Source organism: Gracilinanus agilis, chromosome 4 (genome assembly GCF_016433145.1).
Source record: "Gracilinanus agilis isolate LMUSP501 chromosome 4, AgileGrace, whole genome shotgun sequence".
Taxonomy (NCBI): Eukaryota; Metazoa; Chordata; class Mammalia; order Didelphimorphia; family Didelphidae; genus Gracilinanus; species Gracilinanus agilis.
Window position 1 is genome coordinate 394027044 of NC_058133.1, and position 17418 is coordinate 394044461.

Genomic DNA, 17418 nt, shown 5'->3' on the forward strand with positions numbered 1-17418 from the left:
CTAATATCATTTTACCAAGGATTTGATTTCTTCCTGTTTGGAAGAGCATAAATGACTTTTTTTAAAAAAAATAACTATTTTAAGTCAGAAAGGCATCAATTAATAGAAGTAATTCCCTAAATAGATCTCAGTGAACCAGAAAGGGTTTAATCACTTAATACATCACTCAGCAGTTTACTCTGTCCTGGAGATAAGATCAGTCTCAGTGGGTCATTAATCTTCATATACACCCCATGACTTGCTTTTGTGGCACATATTAGTATCTCCATTTTACAAATAAGAAAAGTGAAGCATAAAGAGATCAAATAACATGATGAACAAAAAAATCGCACTAGGTCAGTGGAGGAGTTGGAAATAAATTCCAGGATGACTGACTCCAGGCTGTGTTTCCAAAGGCCTCTTTCCAGTACGCCCCCAAATAAATTGCCACTCCACTCTCTGCCTTCGTTGGACTGAGCCACCCTGGCTCTTGGTTGCTTTCTCTGATTCCAGTCTTGGAAAAAGGATTCAGGAAAAATGGAAGTACAATTTCCCATCTGTCTTTGTGCATGGCAGACACCAAAGATTTTCTGGATTTCATTTAATCTGTAAAATCCCTTTTACCCCCAAATTTCTTAAAGTGGAAAAGCTTCATAGATTGTGTACATAGAATGGTAATTTTCCCTTTTCTATAAATGTTGACCCAGATATTGTTGTCTTATATGTTAATTATGTCTGCTAACGAGGGGCTAAGTGTTGTTTCTACACTATGGAAGGACTACAAGTACCCATTAACTTTGGCATCCTCTAAATTCAGTCCTCAAGGGCCCCACCCTAGTTATAGCTCTGGCTCTGTTCCAAAATTTGACCCATAATTCAGTTGTTTGGAAATCACATCCAATTTTCCCCATAGAAACTATATCAATAGTAATGTTGAGGTTTCTAAACTAAATCAGTGAAGCCTGTTTGGTCTATGTTGTAACTGAGTTACTTCATGAATGATACTACAAACATCCTTACACCAGAAGTTTTACAATATTAATAATATAGAGTAGTGAGTGGCATGTGGCATAATGGCTAAAACTCAGAAATTCCTCGGTTCCAGTTCCTTGTTGGACATGTAATTAGTGTGACTCTAGGCAAGTCATTTAACCTCTCAGGGCTAACCTAGACAAGTTTGTAAAGCAATAGCTCCAGAGAACATTACTAATAGTAATAGTTAACATTTACTAAGCACCTAACCATGCACCAGGTACTTTGCTAAATGCTTTATAACTATTCTCTCATTTAATGCCCACCACAACCCTGGGAGATAAATGCTATTTTATCTTTATTTTACAGATGAGAAAACTGAGGCAGGTAACAAGAGACTACATAATTTGCCCAAAGTCACACAGCTAAATGTCTGAGACCAGATTTACCCTCAAGTCTTCCTGACTTCAGGTCCAGCACAACGTTGGTAGAGAAGTTTCCTCTCCTGGGCATTCTCTATACCATGTTACTGCATGACCAGTTAGTTGATCTCCTTTTTCGTTTCATGTTTCCATGTGTTGTTAGGTAATATTTTACTTATATAATTTTACATATAATAACTCTCCTGCAGTATGCTTTGTTCTCACACCCATTATATATCTCTTCATTGCCCTTTAAGTATCATTCAACTTTAATTCTTCAAAGGCTGTTGTGCTTGATTTGTAAGCCAGTGGTATGCTAGTAAATGTTTAACATCCATAAAAAAATTAAATGTGTGCATGACACACTTTTAAGTATAATCTCCATTACTAATATTTTCTCCATCACTTTCATAAGTCTAGACAATCAACAAAATAATAAAACCCTGATTTGTAATGTTTGCCAATTTATGAGATGTAAATTCTCACACTTAACAATTGGCTCTCATAAGCTGGATAGAGCTGGCTCCAACACATCTCTGCTTGCAGTCTTACAACATCCCAGGAAGAACAGAGTGGCTAAACAGCTGGTTCCTTGTTTCAGAGAGAGACTAGGGATCCATTAAAGCACAGCATAATTTCCTAAATGCAATCTAGCTTGCTCTCACCCTTCTTTTCAATTCTGAGTTAAATTCAGCCTCCATTTTCAATTTTTTCCCAAAATGTATACCAATGGATGAGCTTTATGAATTCTTTCCAATTGAATATTATAATGTGTTCAATAAGGACTGTTCATCCCTCAACACTGTATCTTCTTCATGAAGCATAGTATGAGTTATGATGTTAAAAGGCCACATTTGTTAGCTCCATTTTCATTATTGGAGAGAGCTGTTTGTGGTACTAATCTTGATAGTTCTTTTCCATTTTTAATCTGTTTGTTTTGGGTTTGGTTTCTTCTTTATCTGTTCTCTGGATTATCTGGCTTGAGTATTCACCAAATATTATGTAAACTTTTTGCTGCTTCTACTACTTCTCATTCTTTTATGAAACAATATTGCTCATGACCTTCCAGTATCCACCAAGGTAATTTTACAAATTGGTTTATCTTGTTTATATACAGTAGTGCACTTACCTTGGAGAGGATATGAAGTGTTTGTTGCCTCTAAGACCATTTCTAAACTGTTTTTGGTCAATATACCAAAGAACATTTATTAAGTACCTACTATGTGCTGGCTATGTAGGGCATATGGAAGGCTCAGGGGGGACTAGTACCTCTGGTGTGAAGCCTTGCTGAGTCCTTTTCAAGGCTTTTTAGCTACCTTTGGTGCCCACCTGTCACCTAGCTCTGATATGGGATTCTAAGAAGCTGTAGCATGAGAAGCAGCCACACCTTGAGGAAACCCTCTCCACAGGTAGACGAAAGCAGTTTGAGGGTAACAGATAGGCTTCATACCCATTGGTGAGTTAGAGAGATGTCTACCCCAAGCATATGAAGATTTCTACCTACCCAACCTTGGAATGAGTGGCTGAGAGCAATTTGTTCCAACATGCCATGAAAGTGGCTGAGACAGATGTTTTGGAATGCTTAGAGTTTGGTCAAACATCAAAGACACCAATGTCATGCACTGCATCCAGCACTATCACCCATCTCCTAGATCTTGTCTTACCCCTGGACTTGGATGACTGGAAGAGAGAGTGAGGCTAATGACTTTGTGCAACTCTATCTCACTTAAATTGAACACATGCTTCATGTCAAGCTATCATCCAGTGATGTCACTCATCTCTTCAAAAATGGAGAAACAATAACCATATGGGAGGCATTGTATTAGGTACTGGGGATATAAGCACAAAGAAATGACGCTTATTTAGAAGGATTGCATTCTCATGGTCTCATAGTGATGATAAATTCACAGTAGTTAAACTTCTTTAGGGAATAATGATAATTTTTGCTTATCTGTACTTTTATTTATTTGCCATTTGGGGGGTCAATAGTTTCTTTAAACCGGTTAAGTTGAATGCCATATCTTCTAAATTTTATTCTTTTTAATTATTTTAACTTAGAACGTATTTTGATCTGTGACAATAACAGCTCATGTTCACAGTATTTATAAGATTAAAGATTTGAAATTGGAAGGAATTCTGAAGACCTTCCAGTCAAACCATCTAATTTAACAGAAGAGGAAATTGAGATTTAGAGGAGTTCCATTGCCTGCTCGTGGACATTCAGCTAATAAGTTTCAGGGGTAGAATTTGAATTCAAATCTTCCAGTTCCAAAGTCTAGCATTTTATCCACTATGTCAAACTTTAAGGTTTACAAAGCATTTTTTTTCATAACCTTGGGAGGTAAATAACACAAGGATTATTGTCTCTAGTTCTCTCCTTGTCTCTGCTTTCTGACTTCTCTGACTTCCTTTAAGCATCAGCTAAAATTCCACCTTCTGCAAGAACCTTTCTCTGCATCATTTAATGCTAGCACATTCCCTCCTATATTATATCCTAAATATACTGTACACATATAAAGATATAAATATATATGGTTTGTACATTTGTTTACATATTGTCTCCCCATCAGACTGCAAACTCCTTGAGGCCAGGTAATGTTGTCGACTTGTTTGTATCCCCAGCACTTAGTACAGTAACTGGCAAGTAGTTGGTGCTTAATAAATGTTTGTTGACTTATTGATGACCTTCCTTTGACTCTATTATACATTTATTTTACTGGCAAACATAAAAGTAGAGAGAGAAAGTGGCTAGAAGGAAAAGTTTAGGCTTTTCTGGCCTTTAGCTTTGGTAGTTTCTTTAAGAGTCAAAGAAGGGATCACAACAGCAGATGGATGAGATAATAAGGTTGGGGTAGGAAGTAGGGTTAGGGTAACTAGAGAGAAGATGTCTCCAGCAATAGCAGCCCTTGGATTAGTATGTATAATTACTAATACTTTGCATTGTATCTCATGATGCAAACAAATGGCCAATAGAACATAGGGATGAGCTTCTTCTCACTTGGCAAAATTTGTCTTTCCTAGGATGATCGGGAGAGGGTCAGGGAGAAGATGTTATCTAAAGAGAATTATAAGTGTTTGAACTTTCAAAGAAATTTCTAGGTCAGTACAAAATGAACATCTATTTTTACATTGACACATAAATTAAGGATATGTATTTTTCATAATAATCCTAAATACAGAGTCAGACATTCCTACAAAACTGGAAGGAGATTACTTTCTCATAGTTCCATTGGACTTACTTGATAGAAAGTCATGAATCTTAGTGGGGGAAAGAGTGGGGAGAAAAAGAGGAAAAGGAGGAATGAAAGGAAGTAAGGGAAAGAAGGATGATCAAAGAGGTACAGAGACAGTAAAAATTCTGTATATCTCTATATCTCTACCATATAGCCTTCTCACTACTTCCAGTCTAGTCCAGTTATTTGTGATTACTTTTCTTTTTAATAGAGTTTCTTAATACCCTTTGAAAATCTTAAAATGACAGAGGTCAACTATTATTGTTTTTACCATTATTATGGACTATTCTATAACTCCCCCTAAAGACTGGAAGCAAAATCATACCTTGAACATTTAAAGACATTTTCTGCATCTTATTGGGAAAGCCATCTTTAGTTTTAAGGGACAATTTAGCTTTGGCTTGAGAAGATCCTGCCCATTTCTAATAAAAAAAACTGACTCCTTAGTCATGTCACATCATGAAGCTTATTGAAAATCCAATGAACTGACTGGAACTCTCTTAGGAAAGGAGGGGCTAGTTACTTCTCCTTCCAGATATCTAGATGATAACTACAAAGGTTAGTGCACTGGTTCTAGAATAAGGAATACCTGATATTAAATCTGATCTCAGACACTTAATTAACTTTATAGGTCTGAATAAGTCACTTAACTTCTCTTTGCCTCAGTTTCCTCCTCTGTGAAATGGAAATAATAATAGCACTTTCCTTACAGAGTTGTTGTAAGCATCGACTGAGATATAGTGCATCATATACATGCTAGCTATATACAGAAAAAAATTTAATAGGAGCTTCTTAAGAGTATGGCTTATTTGTAATTTGGATATTCATAAATTTAGGTTGCATCTGTGTGACTGAAATATTAAAATATTCCAAATTTCATAGCACTTCTGCTTCAGGGCAAATTAAATTGATTCCCCTGTTGCTGACAGGAAGGTCGAATTGCCTTCTTAGAACATCTGTGTATGATACTATGAAGTGGAATAGAGAAATCTGCTTCTCTGGATTTAGATTCAGCATAAAGATACAATGTGGACATAGTGTGTCCAGATTTAAGCAAAACATCTGACAAAACCTTCCCTTCTGTCTATTCCTGAGGATAAAACTGATAACAGTAAATGTGTGTTATGTAGTGGTATAATGAGGTTGATTGATAATGGATTAAATAACTGTACTTAAGGAACGCTGAGATGACAGCATTGCCAAAACTAATGATTTTTTCTCCATTCCCACGCTTCCTGACTTTTCTGCAATATTTGGCATTATTGATTCTCTCTTCTCTCTTGGTTTTCATGACACTGTATTTTCTTGGTTCTCTTCCTATCTGACCTCTCCCTCTCAGACTACTTTACTGGATCACCATCTATGTCTTATAGTCCAAGGTTTTGTTATTGGACCCACATCACCAACCACCTATTAGATATTTTGAATTGTGTCCCCTTATTTTCTCAAACTCATCATGTACGAAACTGAATTCTCATTATATCCACATTCAAAAGGGGGAAAGTCATCTATCTCTTGAACCTCACTATTTTTGCCAAGGACACCATCATCTTTCTAGTTTCTCAGGATCACCTTCTTGGTGCCATCGTTTACACTATGTTTACCTTCACCTTACATATCCAATCAGTGCAAGCCTCATCAATATGATTTCCTTAATATCCCTCATGTATTTCCCCTTCTATCCACTCACACAGATATCTAATTAATGCCTTTACTATCTCTTGGAAAAGCTTCTTAATAATTTCCCTCCCTCAAGTTTCTCTCTTCAATTAACACTCCATTTAATTATTGATTAACTGACATAGGAGTTATTCATGCTCCATTTAATTATTAATTAACTGATATAATCATTATTGATTTTCCTAAAGTGAAGTCCTAATCATATCAGCTTCGTCTTCAATAAACTCTAGAGGCTCCCTACTTCTTCTAAGATTAAACATGTCTCTTTCATTTTGTATTTAAAGCCCTTTCAACTGGTCCCATCCTATCTTTCCAACACATTACTTCCTCCTCATATTCTCCCATCCAAATTAGCCATCTGTTCCTCATGCACAGTTAATACTCCTTCTCCTCCTATCTCCTTGACTTTCCTTTGGATTGACCCCATGACTGAAATACACTGCAAGTCCAGAGCTACCTCTTAGAATCCTTAGTAACCTACAAGGCACATCTCAAGTGCTACCTTCTCCATGAGATCTTTCTTAATTATTCTTCTCCCAAACAAACTGTTAGTGTTTATTCCCATGCTATCTTACATGTGTAATAAATTACAATTTTAATTATGAGGCTGATAGTAGCTTTTTGGTGGCTTTATTACAGCAAAGTAGAGATAGGGATTCCTTCAGTTAAGTGAGCAGAGCACAGAGCCAGAGACCCACATCTGCCACACCTTAACCAAAGCAAAGCTCAAGCTCCCAAAAAAGAACCCCATGGCATGGGTCTCAGCCAAATTCATCTCCCAAGCCCTGTACATCAAATGAGGATGTACTTAAAAGGATTCTGGGAATTTAGCTCAGGTGTAGCAAATTTTCCACCTCCCCACATGCATTTTGCATATACTGGTATATATATACCAGTATATATATGTTGTCTCCCCCATTGGAGTCTAAGTTATTTGAAAGCAGAGGCTATTCCACTTTTGTGAGCATGTCCCTAATACTTGGGACAATTACAGGTACATAGGAGAAGCACAAAGGAAAGTTTCTAGTGGTATGCCAAAAGCTTCTGTAGGCTTGTTCTCTGTAATATTTTCATTCATAATTTAATTTAAAAAACATAAATGACATACATATCACATTTAAGGATGGGAAGAAGGAAGAATAACTAACTTTTTGAATAAAAGAAAAGAGATCCAAAAAGATATCAGCAAACAAGAATAAATCAAACTAATGATATTAAAACAGTAATAAAAATAAAATTATACTGGATATTTTTAAAATCTATAAGATGGTAGAAAATGGTTACAGTTAAAATGAACTCATAGCACTTGAGTGTCATAAAGTACTTTCCTCACAACAAACCTGTAGCAGAGGAAAAATTTATAGCAAGTTTTTCCTGATAAAGGTCTTGTTTCTCAAATTATTGAGAAAAGTCAAATTTATGAGAATAAGAGTCACTCCTAAGTTGATAAATGGTCAAAGGATATGAATAGGCAGTTTTCAGATGAAGAAATCAAAGCTATCTATGTTGTTGTTTAACCATTTCAGTCATGTGCCCACTGGGGCTTTTCTCAGCAAAAAAAACTAGAGTGGTTTGCCACATATGACAAAATACTGAAGTATCACTATTACTTAGTGAAATGCAAGTGGAAAAACTCTGTGGTACCACCTCACACCTATCAGATTGGCTAAAATGATAGAAAAGGAAAATTATAAATGCTACAGGAGATATGGGAAAATTGGGATACCAATGTACCGTTGGCAGATTTGTGAACGGACCATCCAGGGGAGAGCAATTTGGAACTCAGCCCAAAGTATTATAAAACTGTGCATGTTCTTTGACTCAACAAAACCACCACTGGGTCTGTATCTCAAAGAGATCAAAGGAAAAGGGGAAAGTACCTATATATACAAAAATATTTATATCAGCTCTTTTTGTGGTAGCAAAGAATTGAAAATTTAGGTGGTGCCCATCAATTGGAAGACAGCTAAACAAACTGTGGTATATTATTGTGATAGAATACTATTGTACAAAAAGAAATGATGAACAGGATACTTTCAGAAAAGCCTTGGAAGACCTACATGAATTGATAAAAAGTGAAGTGAAGAGGACGAAGAGATCATTATACACAGTAACAACAACATTATACAGTGATGAAATGAGAATGACTTAGCTATTCTCAGCAATACAGAGGTCCAACACAATTCCAAAGAACTTCTAATGAAAAATACTATCCACCTCTAAAGAAAGAGCTTTTGGAGTCTGAATGCATATTGAAGTATACTGTTTTTCACTTTTTTATATTTTTCTGTGTTTTCTTTTATAACATGTCTAATATAGAAATATGTTTTGTATGATTGTACATGTATAACCTATATATGTATAATATATATAACCTATATCAAATTGCTTTCCATCTCAGGAATGAGGACAGGAAAAGAGGACAGAATCTGAAAATCAAAAATGTTTAAAACAAATGATAAAGAACTGATACAATAGAAACATAGCAAGACAGTTTTACATGCATATTACATATATATGTATATATTTTATACTTTCTCTAGACAGGGAAGGGAGGGAGGGTGGAAGATGCCTGGGAATTTTAATATAACAAATAAATAAAATGGATAATTTTTAAATGAATGATAAACACTATTTTTACATGTAATTGGAAAAAAAGAAATATTAAGACAATAACAACAAGCATGTGTTATAATTTATACAAGTCAATTCAAAAAGCATTTATTTACAACCTGGCCACTTCCTAACTTTCTAGTCTTTTTTCATCTAACTCCCTTCCACATATTCTAAGATCCATCCTCATTGGCCTACTTGCTATTGTTTGATCTATCGTCCCCAAACTTCATGCTTTTTCAGTGAAATTAGAAATGGTCATTACCAATGCGCCCATTTGTAAAATGTCATGGAGATGAGACCAGTTCTTTTGAAGGTGTATTCATTTAGGAAGATCATAAGTTTTCATGTTTTAAGAAACTGAGGTCCAAAGAAGCTGGGGTAAACTCAGACTCATGCATATTATAAATACTAGAGTTGGGAATAAAACTGAAGTCCTTTGTATCTATAGCCATGTAGAAGCTGAATTATCATTTGTGGAGACATTAGTGAAGAGAACAAAGCTTCCTCATGAAGAGGGCTATAAACGACCTCTAAATTCTCTTCAAAAGCAAAGATTTTATGACCAGAAGATTCAGGAGGCTCAAAGTTGGGGGTCCCAAAGATTAGATAGGTAGCACAGTGGATATAGTTTCATATTTGGAGACAGGAAATGCTAAGTTCAAATATGGCTTCAAACACTAACTGTGTGGCCCTTGATAAGTCATTTAATTTCTCTATGCTTTAATTTCCCCATTTTAAAAATTAAGCTAATAATAATAATACCTATCTCCCAGTGTTGTTGGGAGGATAAAATAAGATAATATTTGTAACATGCTTTCTGAAACCATTTGAGGTTTTCTTGGCAAAGATATTGGAGCGGTTAGCCATTTTACAGATGTGGAAACTGAGGCAAACAAGGTTAAGTGACTTGCCAAAGGTTACATAGGTAGAGAGTGTCTGAGACCATATTTGAATTCATGGCTTCCTAAATCCAAGCCTGACCTGTTATCCACTGTGCCCTATATATAGCTGCTCTATATATAAGGGTTAGCTATTTTTAACTAACTGAGAGAGTACTCAAACTTACACTGGATGGCTTTGGAACCAGTCCAAGCTGGTGACCTGACATGTGGATTCCACATCCCTGTTTCAGTAGCCTGAATGAAGTAAGAGATCAAGAGTCAGGTGGAAAAGAATGATGGTGGTAAGAGAGAATGTTCATGTGCTTGTGAGACAGAAAGCATCTCAGATGAAATTAACTGAACCATGAGCAATAAAAGACAAAAGAAAGGAAGGGATGCATCCTACTGTATGACTCTTCTGAGGGTAGAGATAAAAAGGTAATAGGGAACTGATGCTGGGCCAAGCAGTTTCTTTTCTGGTTACCAAGTATCCCAAGTCAGCATGATCGTGGTGTGTGGGGAGGCAGTATGCATGGGTCTGGGTCATGTGCAGGAGGCTGGTGTAAATGAGATATTTGTCATTTTGTTAATGCCTCTATTTAAAACATTTAATAAATGCTATGGAATTAGTGAGTTAAAATTCATGATTGATGATGATGAATGAAAATCCTACTATTGTTATGACTTAGTCGATGTTCCCTGACCCCTCAAGAAAAAATGATTTAGCCTCTCTTTCCTTAGAATTTTACTATTCATATTGTCAGTGTTACTGATGTGGTTTTCAGTAATTTTGGAGAGGTGAGGTTTTCTGGGAGGTTTTCTTTTTGAATATGTCAGGTGTTGGAGGAGGTCCAAAATTCAATGAAATTAGTACCAAACTGCTGAGTCTTCCAAGTAGGCTGCACACTTTCCATTAAAATGAAAAGCAATTGATTCAACTGACTGCTTGTCTAGCCATGACCCCTCAGGGTAACATACAGAATTAGTTCTGTGCGGGTAGCAAGAGGAGCTCCTGGAATAATTTGTTCTTGTTGAATAAAAACCATTTCTAGTTTACACAACCCAGAGGTTATACTCCCAAGATGGGCTTTGACAATGACCTAAGGGCCTAGACTCAAATAATCAATGAAAATAAGCAGGACAGAAATCATCAGAGAAATCATTATCATTTTGAATGGAGATTTTAAGACGCAAAATTTATAATGGTGGCCTAACTACTCTCACAAAAGAACTGGAATTGTACTCAGAAAATATGATGCCAAATCTTGCCTTAAAAACTTACTACCAATATGCCACTTAGCCTTAGGGAGCTCAGTTTGTTCATCCATAATATGGGGGAAATAATAGCACCTAATTCATAGGAGTATTGTGAGAACCAAGCTAGATAATAAATGTAAAGTATTTAGCAAGTCTCAAATTGCTACATTAACTGTGTTGTTCTCATTACTGTTATTGGTCATAAGTCATTCAATCAACAAACAGGTCACAAATCACTCAAGAGGTTCAATTTCCTCACAAATAAAGTTGGAATAGAAATACTTGCTGTATGGGGCAGCTAGGTGACTCAGTGGATAGAGAACTAGGCCTGGAGATGGGAGGTCCTGGGTTCAAAATTGACCTCAGATACTTTTTAGCTGTGTGACTCTAGTCAGCTTAACCCCCCATTGCCTACCCTTTACCACTCTTCTGTCCTGGAACTGATATCTGGTATTGATTCTAAGACAAAAGACGAGGATTTTTTAAAAAGGGGGGGTAAATAATTTCCTTAACTACCTCACAGAGCTGTTGTGCAAAAAGCACTAAGCAAACTTTACAACACTATCTGAGAGTGAGACATTGTCATTTTGGAAACACTCTATTGAATCCTGAATTAAATATAATCATCATCTTTCTCTTTCAGAGGTGTGGCGAAATCTCGTTTGATAACCCTGATCAGAATGCCAAATGTGTTTGCATGCTAGGTAAGATGTCTCTTTTCCTTGAGCAGTTGATGAAGTATCCATATGCTGTACTACTTTGTTTCATTATGCCCATTGACAACTGGAAAAGGAATGCTCATTTGTCCAGCTAAGTAAGAGCAGTTGGTCAGCAGTAGGAAACAGAAAGGTGAATCATTTAATGATAAACATAGAGCTCCATTAGGCAACATACTTTCCATACTTGGATAATTTGATGGATCTGGGCTTTCTTTAGTGTCAGGCATACCAGTATTTTCCAAATCATGGAACATCACAAACTCAAAAGGATAAACACTGTATAATGATTCAGGAACCACCAGTTCTGGAACTTAAGGAAGACAGAATAAGATTTATTTTTTTAATTATAGGGAGAGGGACTGACCTATGATTTCACTGATAGAGGGAAATGTTGATGAAACTTTGCCAAAGAGATGTGAACCTTTTCTGTAATTTAATTTATTCTTCTTTTAAAAGAGTTATGTTAACATTTTAAATCCTTATTCAGTCACCACACTGGATGTTATTGATGTTGATGTTGGTGTTGGTACTGGTGGTGGTTGTTGTTGGGTAGGGAGGAGTCTTAGCAAGTGTTCTGAACAAAAAATAACTGTTATCTTTACAGTTAACAAGCCACAGTTTAAAGGAGATGTTCGTGATATATCGTTGTTTCCCATTCCAGTGCAAATCCCTGATTTACTAAGTCATCCTCTGGGAGAAATGCATAACTAAGTAAATCTGTTATAAATTTCTGAAGACAGCCAGCAATTACTACATATAACACTTTCAACTGCACATTTAGAGTGTAGTAATGAATAATTCTTGACTTTTCTGTAATGTCTTCTTCAAAGCACTTTGCACACATTAATTCATCAATATTCATAAAGTGCTTTTAGGAAAGAACGTCTTTCTTATTCTCCTCCCATATTATAGATTTAAAAAACTAGAGCAGTGAGGTTAAGTGGATTATTTAATTCCAAAGAGTGAATAATTGTCAAAATTGTAATTAGAATTCTAGATGTCATGTCAAGGCTTATACATAAACCACTAGACGATGTCCAGTCGACTCTCAGTTATCTCTGGTAAGAAGATAGCATAGAGAAACAGAAAACATAGAAAATCCTCAATTACATTCTCACCCAGAGTTTCATCTATCATTATTTGGCTATCTCATCCATTGCCATAGCCTCAACAAAGCAGCATGCATCAAGCCTAAATCTATAGTCTTGTACTTTTTCCTCACTTCTAATATCAGATAGCCAACTGTATACTGAGCACTAGTCATTACGTCAAACTTAAGATAGAGATTGGACCCATGATTTCACTGGGTACCAGTCATTACGTCAAACTTAAGACAGAGATTGGACCTATGAAATATGATTTCACTGGGAACTTGCAAGTGAAAATATTCCCTCTGTCTATTCAGGTTAGTACTCCTCTCCCACTTATGATCTTAGAGGATTATCTAGAGCACTGAAAAAGTTAAAGGATTTGCTCAGGATCACAGAGTAGGATGTGAATTTTTTTCTTTTCAAAAATATTTTATTTTCCCAATTACATGTAACAACAATTTTCAACATATGCTTTCCAAAATTATAAGATCCCAATTGTTTCTCTTTCCCTTCCCTCTCCCGCCTCAAATTGGTAAGCAATTTGATCTGGGTTATACATACATTATTATGTAAAACATACTTCCATGTTGGTCATTATTTTAGGAGAATACTCATATAAAGCCCAAATCTCAAAATAAAACCATAAATAAACTAATGTGAGAAATAGTATGCTTTGATCTGCATCTGACTCCAACAGTTCTTTCTCTGGATGTAGATGGCATTTCTTATCATAAGTCCTTCAGAATTATCCTGGATCCTTATTAATGAGAGGAGCTAAATCTTTCATAGTTGATCATCAAACAGTATTACTCTGTTCTCCCAGTGTACAATGTTCTCCCAGTTCTGCTTATTTTGCTCTGCATCAGTTCATATAGATTTTTCCAGATTTTTTCTGAAATCATTTTGCTCTTCATTTCTTATAGTGCAATAGTATTCCATCACCAGCAAATATCACAATTTGTAGAGCCACTCCCCAATTTATGGGCATCCCCTCAATTTCCAATTCTTTGCCACCACAGAAAAAAGAGGCTATAAGTATTTTGTACACATAAGGTGTCTCAACTCTAGTCCTAGTGCCATTGACTTGGCACAGTGCTCTCATTTCTAGCAGCCTGAATTATTATAGTAGCATCACAACCAGGCTTTCTCTGTTGGTCTCTCTCTTTTCCCTCCACTCTATGCTTCCCATTATTCTCAGATTATTTTTCTAATCACAGGAAGCAGAATAACAGGGATTAGACCCAGGCCTGGTCATATTATTCCTCTACTCAAATGTCTTTTTTGGCTTCATAAATTTATTGCATTTTAAATAAAATACGACTCCCTTAGCCTAGTATTGAAGGCCCTTCATGATCTTCCAGATTTGTCTCATATCACTTCCTCTTCACATTACTCTCTTTTTGCCATCAAAATCTTCCATTTACCATGATTTTCTGGTACAAATCCTATCCTCTTCTAACTCTGTATCTTTGTTCATTTCATCTCCATTGCCTGGAATGCCCTTTCCCTGTCCTCCAGTTATTTTTATTGGTTGAATTTCCTTCATTTTCTAAGGCCCCACTTGAATGTTATCTTGCCCATGAAATTATCCTTGATTGCCACATTATAAAATGATCTTTTTCTTTTTCGATTCAAAAAGCACTTTGTGAACTCTATTCTGTGTGCTTAATTTTCAAGTTCAGTGCAAATAAATTTACCTGTATTTTATGTCTGTAATTTCTCCAGCAGAGAGCATCCTGCTTATATAGAGTGCTGAGTTTTGGAGTAAGAAGCACCTGCATTTGAATTCTGCCTCAGACACTTATTAGTTGTGTGAGCCAAAGCATGTCAGTCTCCCTAAAATTCAATTTTTTCTTTGTTGTGAGTGAAATGAGATAAAATGAGATAAAGCAATAGACTTTTTAAATCTCTAAGTTCCATATAAATATCAGTTTTAATAAGATTAATCTATCTGTTGTTGTTTGAAGAGGACCAATGAAACTACAGGGTGTTATCTTAACTTGGATTTAAGTGAGGCAGAGCTACCTAAAAAAACTAGAATTAAAAATTCAGCTTCCCCAATGAAACATGATTGAAACTCATTTTATTGTCTATTAGATAGAGCTATTAGACATTATGAGATTAAGATATTTTCCATGTGTATATGTGTGCATAGTTTAAAGTATGTTTAGTCTATGATCAGAACAGATCAAATGAATATTCATCCTATTAAAGCCAAATCCGTTCATTACTACAGAATTTAAACAACACTTGTTGCCAGCACTATATTATATAGTGGGGAGTCATGGAATGTAACATTATGAACAGTTCAAATTATAAAATTAAAATCAAAAGAAAGAGAAAAGCACATTAGATCAGGGGTAGGAAGTAGCTAATAACTATCTAAGGCAAGATTGGAACCAAGGTCCTTCTGATTTGAAGTAAAGCATTCTATACACTACAGTACATTTCTTCTAGAATAAAAAAAAATGAGAGCTCATTTTCATTTTGTGATCTACTGTTTGCAAATTTTTTTTTCATTACAAGTCTATTAGGTAATTAGTAAAAGTATTATTTTGTCTATTTTATCATTAAGGAAATAGGACCTTAGATAAATAATAGCAGTAACTGGCATTTACACAAAACTCTGGGATTTGCAAAGCATTTTACAGGCAATTTTGATTAAGTGAATTATCCAAGGTCACACAGGTATGAAATGGTGGAGCCAGGATTTGAACATAGGTTTTCTAAATTATACTAATACAATGTTAAGCAAGGAAATATAGTTGTATTTGTTGAATTAAATAGAATTCTCTGTTAAACCGTTAGCTGAAATTTTAACAAGGAACCAAATGATTAATTTTCCATCATTTTCCTTCCTTTTACTATTACAGATTTATAACACAATAGATCTAGTAGCCATTGAAATGACCTCCAAACCAAGAAGGAAGATGAAAATCATGGGGAGGAAAATAGAGATGAATGGATTTCTAATAAAAACACAATTTAGAATAATTACATATTTAATAGACAAGAGCTGATCATAGTTTTAAAAGTCTCTTCTGCCATCCATAGAAATAGTATAATGGGAGAAAATGCAGGATTTGAAGTAAGAAGATTAATCTATCTGTTGTTGGATTCAAATCCTGGTTCTGAATTACTTAACTTCTCAAAATCTCAATTTCTTCAACTATAAAATGAGGAAATTGAACCAAATGTCCCCATGAGATCCATTCCATCTCTAAATCTATGACCCTATGACCAAATTTGATGTTATCCAGGTTATCGAGAGGGTTATTTAGATAGCCAGGACTTGCAGGCAGGTAGAACTTCTAGCAGACTGCTATAATCATGAATGATTGAATTCAACTATATTTCAAGTAGGATGAATTCTTTTTGTCCTATTTTCTAAGTCTCATGCTTCCCAATAGAAGAACACTTATGTAGAAATAAAATAAACCACTACTAATTTATTAAAATTTAAAAGACATGAAGAAGAGCCTTCTTTGAAGGGAAGGCAGCGTAATGCAAGAAGGAGAGCCTTGGTTCTAGATGTAGAGATCATGGGTCCAAACCCTCCCTCAGATGCTTCTTTCTCTTTTATATATATATATATATATATTGGTTGCAAGGCAGAAGTGCTATGAGGGTGAGGCAATGGGGTTAAGTAACTTGCCCAGGGTTACACAGTTTGGAAGTATCTGAGCCAGATTTGAGCCTGGGACTACTTGTCTCCAGGCCTGGCTCTCAATCCACTGAGTCATATAACTGTTCCCAAGATGATTATTCTTAAGTATCTATTGTTAAGTCACTTGAATTCCTTGGACCTCCATTAAATAGCATCATCTGTAAAGTGATGGAATTGAATTAATAAATTCTAAGACCCTTTGCATTTTTAAATCAATGATCCTCTAGGTATTCCATTAATCTGCCATATTGTATAAAATTTCTTCCTTAGAGTAATGTTTCCTCTTTTTTTAATGAAAAGCCTGAGCTCTGAGCCCTAAGATAACTAAGGACTTTGAGCTGCATGTTAGTCATTAACACATCAGTATAAATGTGTACATGTATAGAAGCAGTTCAGGGATTAGATAAGGAACTACCCTCGGAATCAAGAAGACTTGATTCCAAAAGCATGTCCCACTTCTGATTTGGAAGACTTGATTCCAAAAGCATGTCCCACTCTTTGACCTTGGATAAGTTCTTTTAACATCATTTACAGTGATCACAGGCTTCTCTGTAAGTCACAGAACAGGTGCATTTGTGCTCTACAGAAATTAGATTAAATTGCTTATTGAGAATTCTCTACCCCCCAAAGAAATCAGAGATCTAAACAAAAAAATAAAATGAATTCATCTACCTTTTATTTGTCCTCAACTAGCTGGGATCTAAATACTGAGAGAGTAGGAGTTTGCAAAGAGCCTGGGGTTGAGGGAAGGAGAACATGAAGTCATTTTGGAATGTGGAGTATCTCTAGTGAAGAAACATCTGGGTGAAATACCACAGGTGGGAAAGAGGAAGGATAAATGTTTTTGAACATTTCAGGTAGGGAATAAGTATTTACTGAACATTCAAAGAGAGTGTTGTAT

At 35.6% G+C, this 17418-nt stretch overlaps 1 protein-coding gene across 1 annotated transcript in view; it reads left to right on the top strand.

Moving 5' to 3' along the window:
- The first annotated feature begins 8609 nt into the window (after nucleotides 1-8609).
- Nucleotides 8610-17418, top strand: part of PDE7B (phosphodiesterase 7B) — a 295299-nt gene continuing 286490 nt past the window's right edge. The window contains exons 1-2 of the mRNA XM_044677056.1: nucleotides 8610-8630; nucleotides 11684-11744. Of these exons, the coding sequence (XP_044532991.1) occupies nucleotides 8610-8630; nucleotides 11684-11744 (82 nt within the window). The remainder of the gene's footprint in view (nucleotides 8631-11683; nucleotides 11745-17418) is intronic.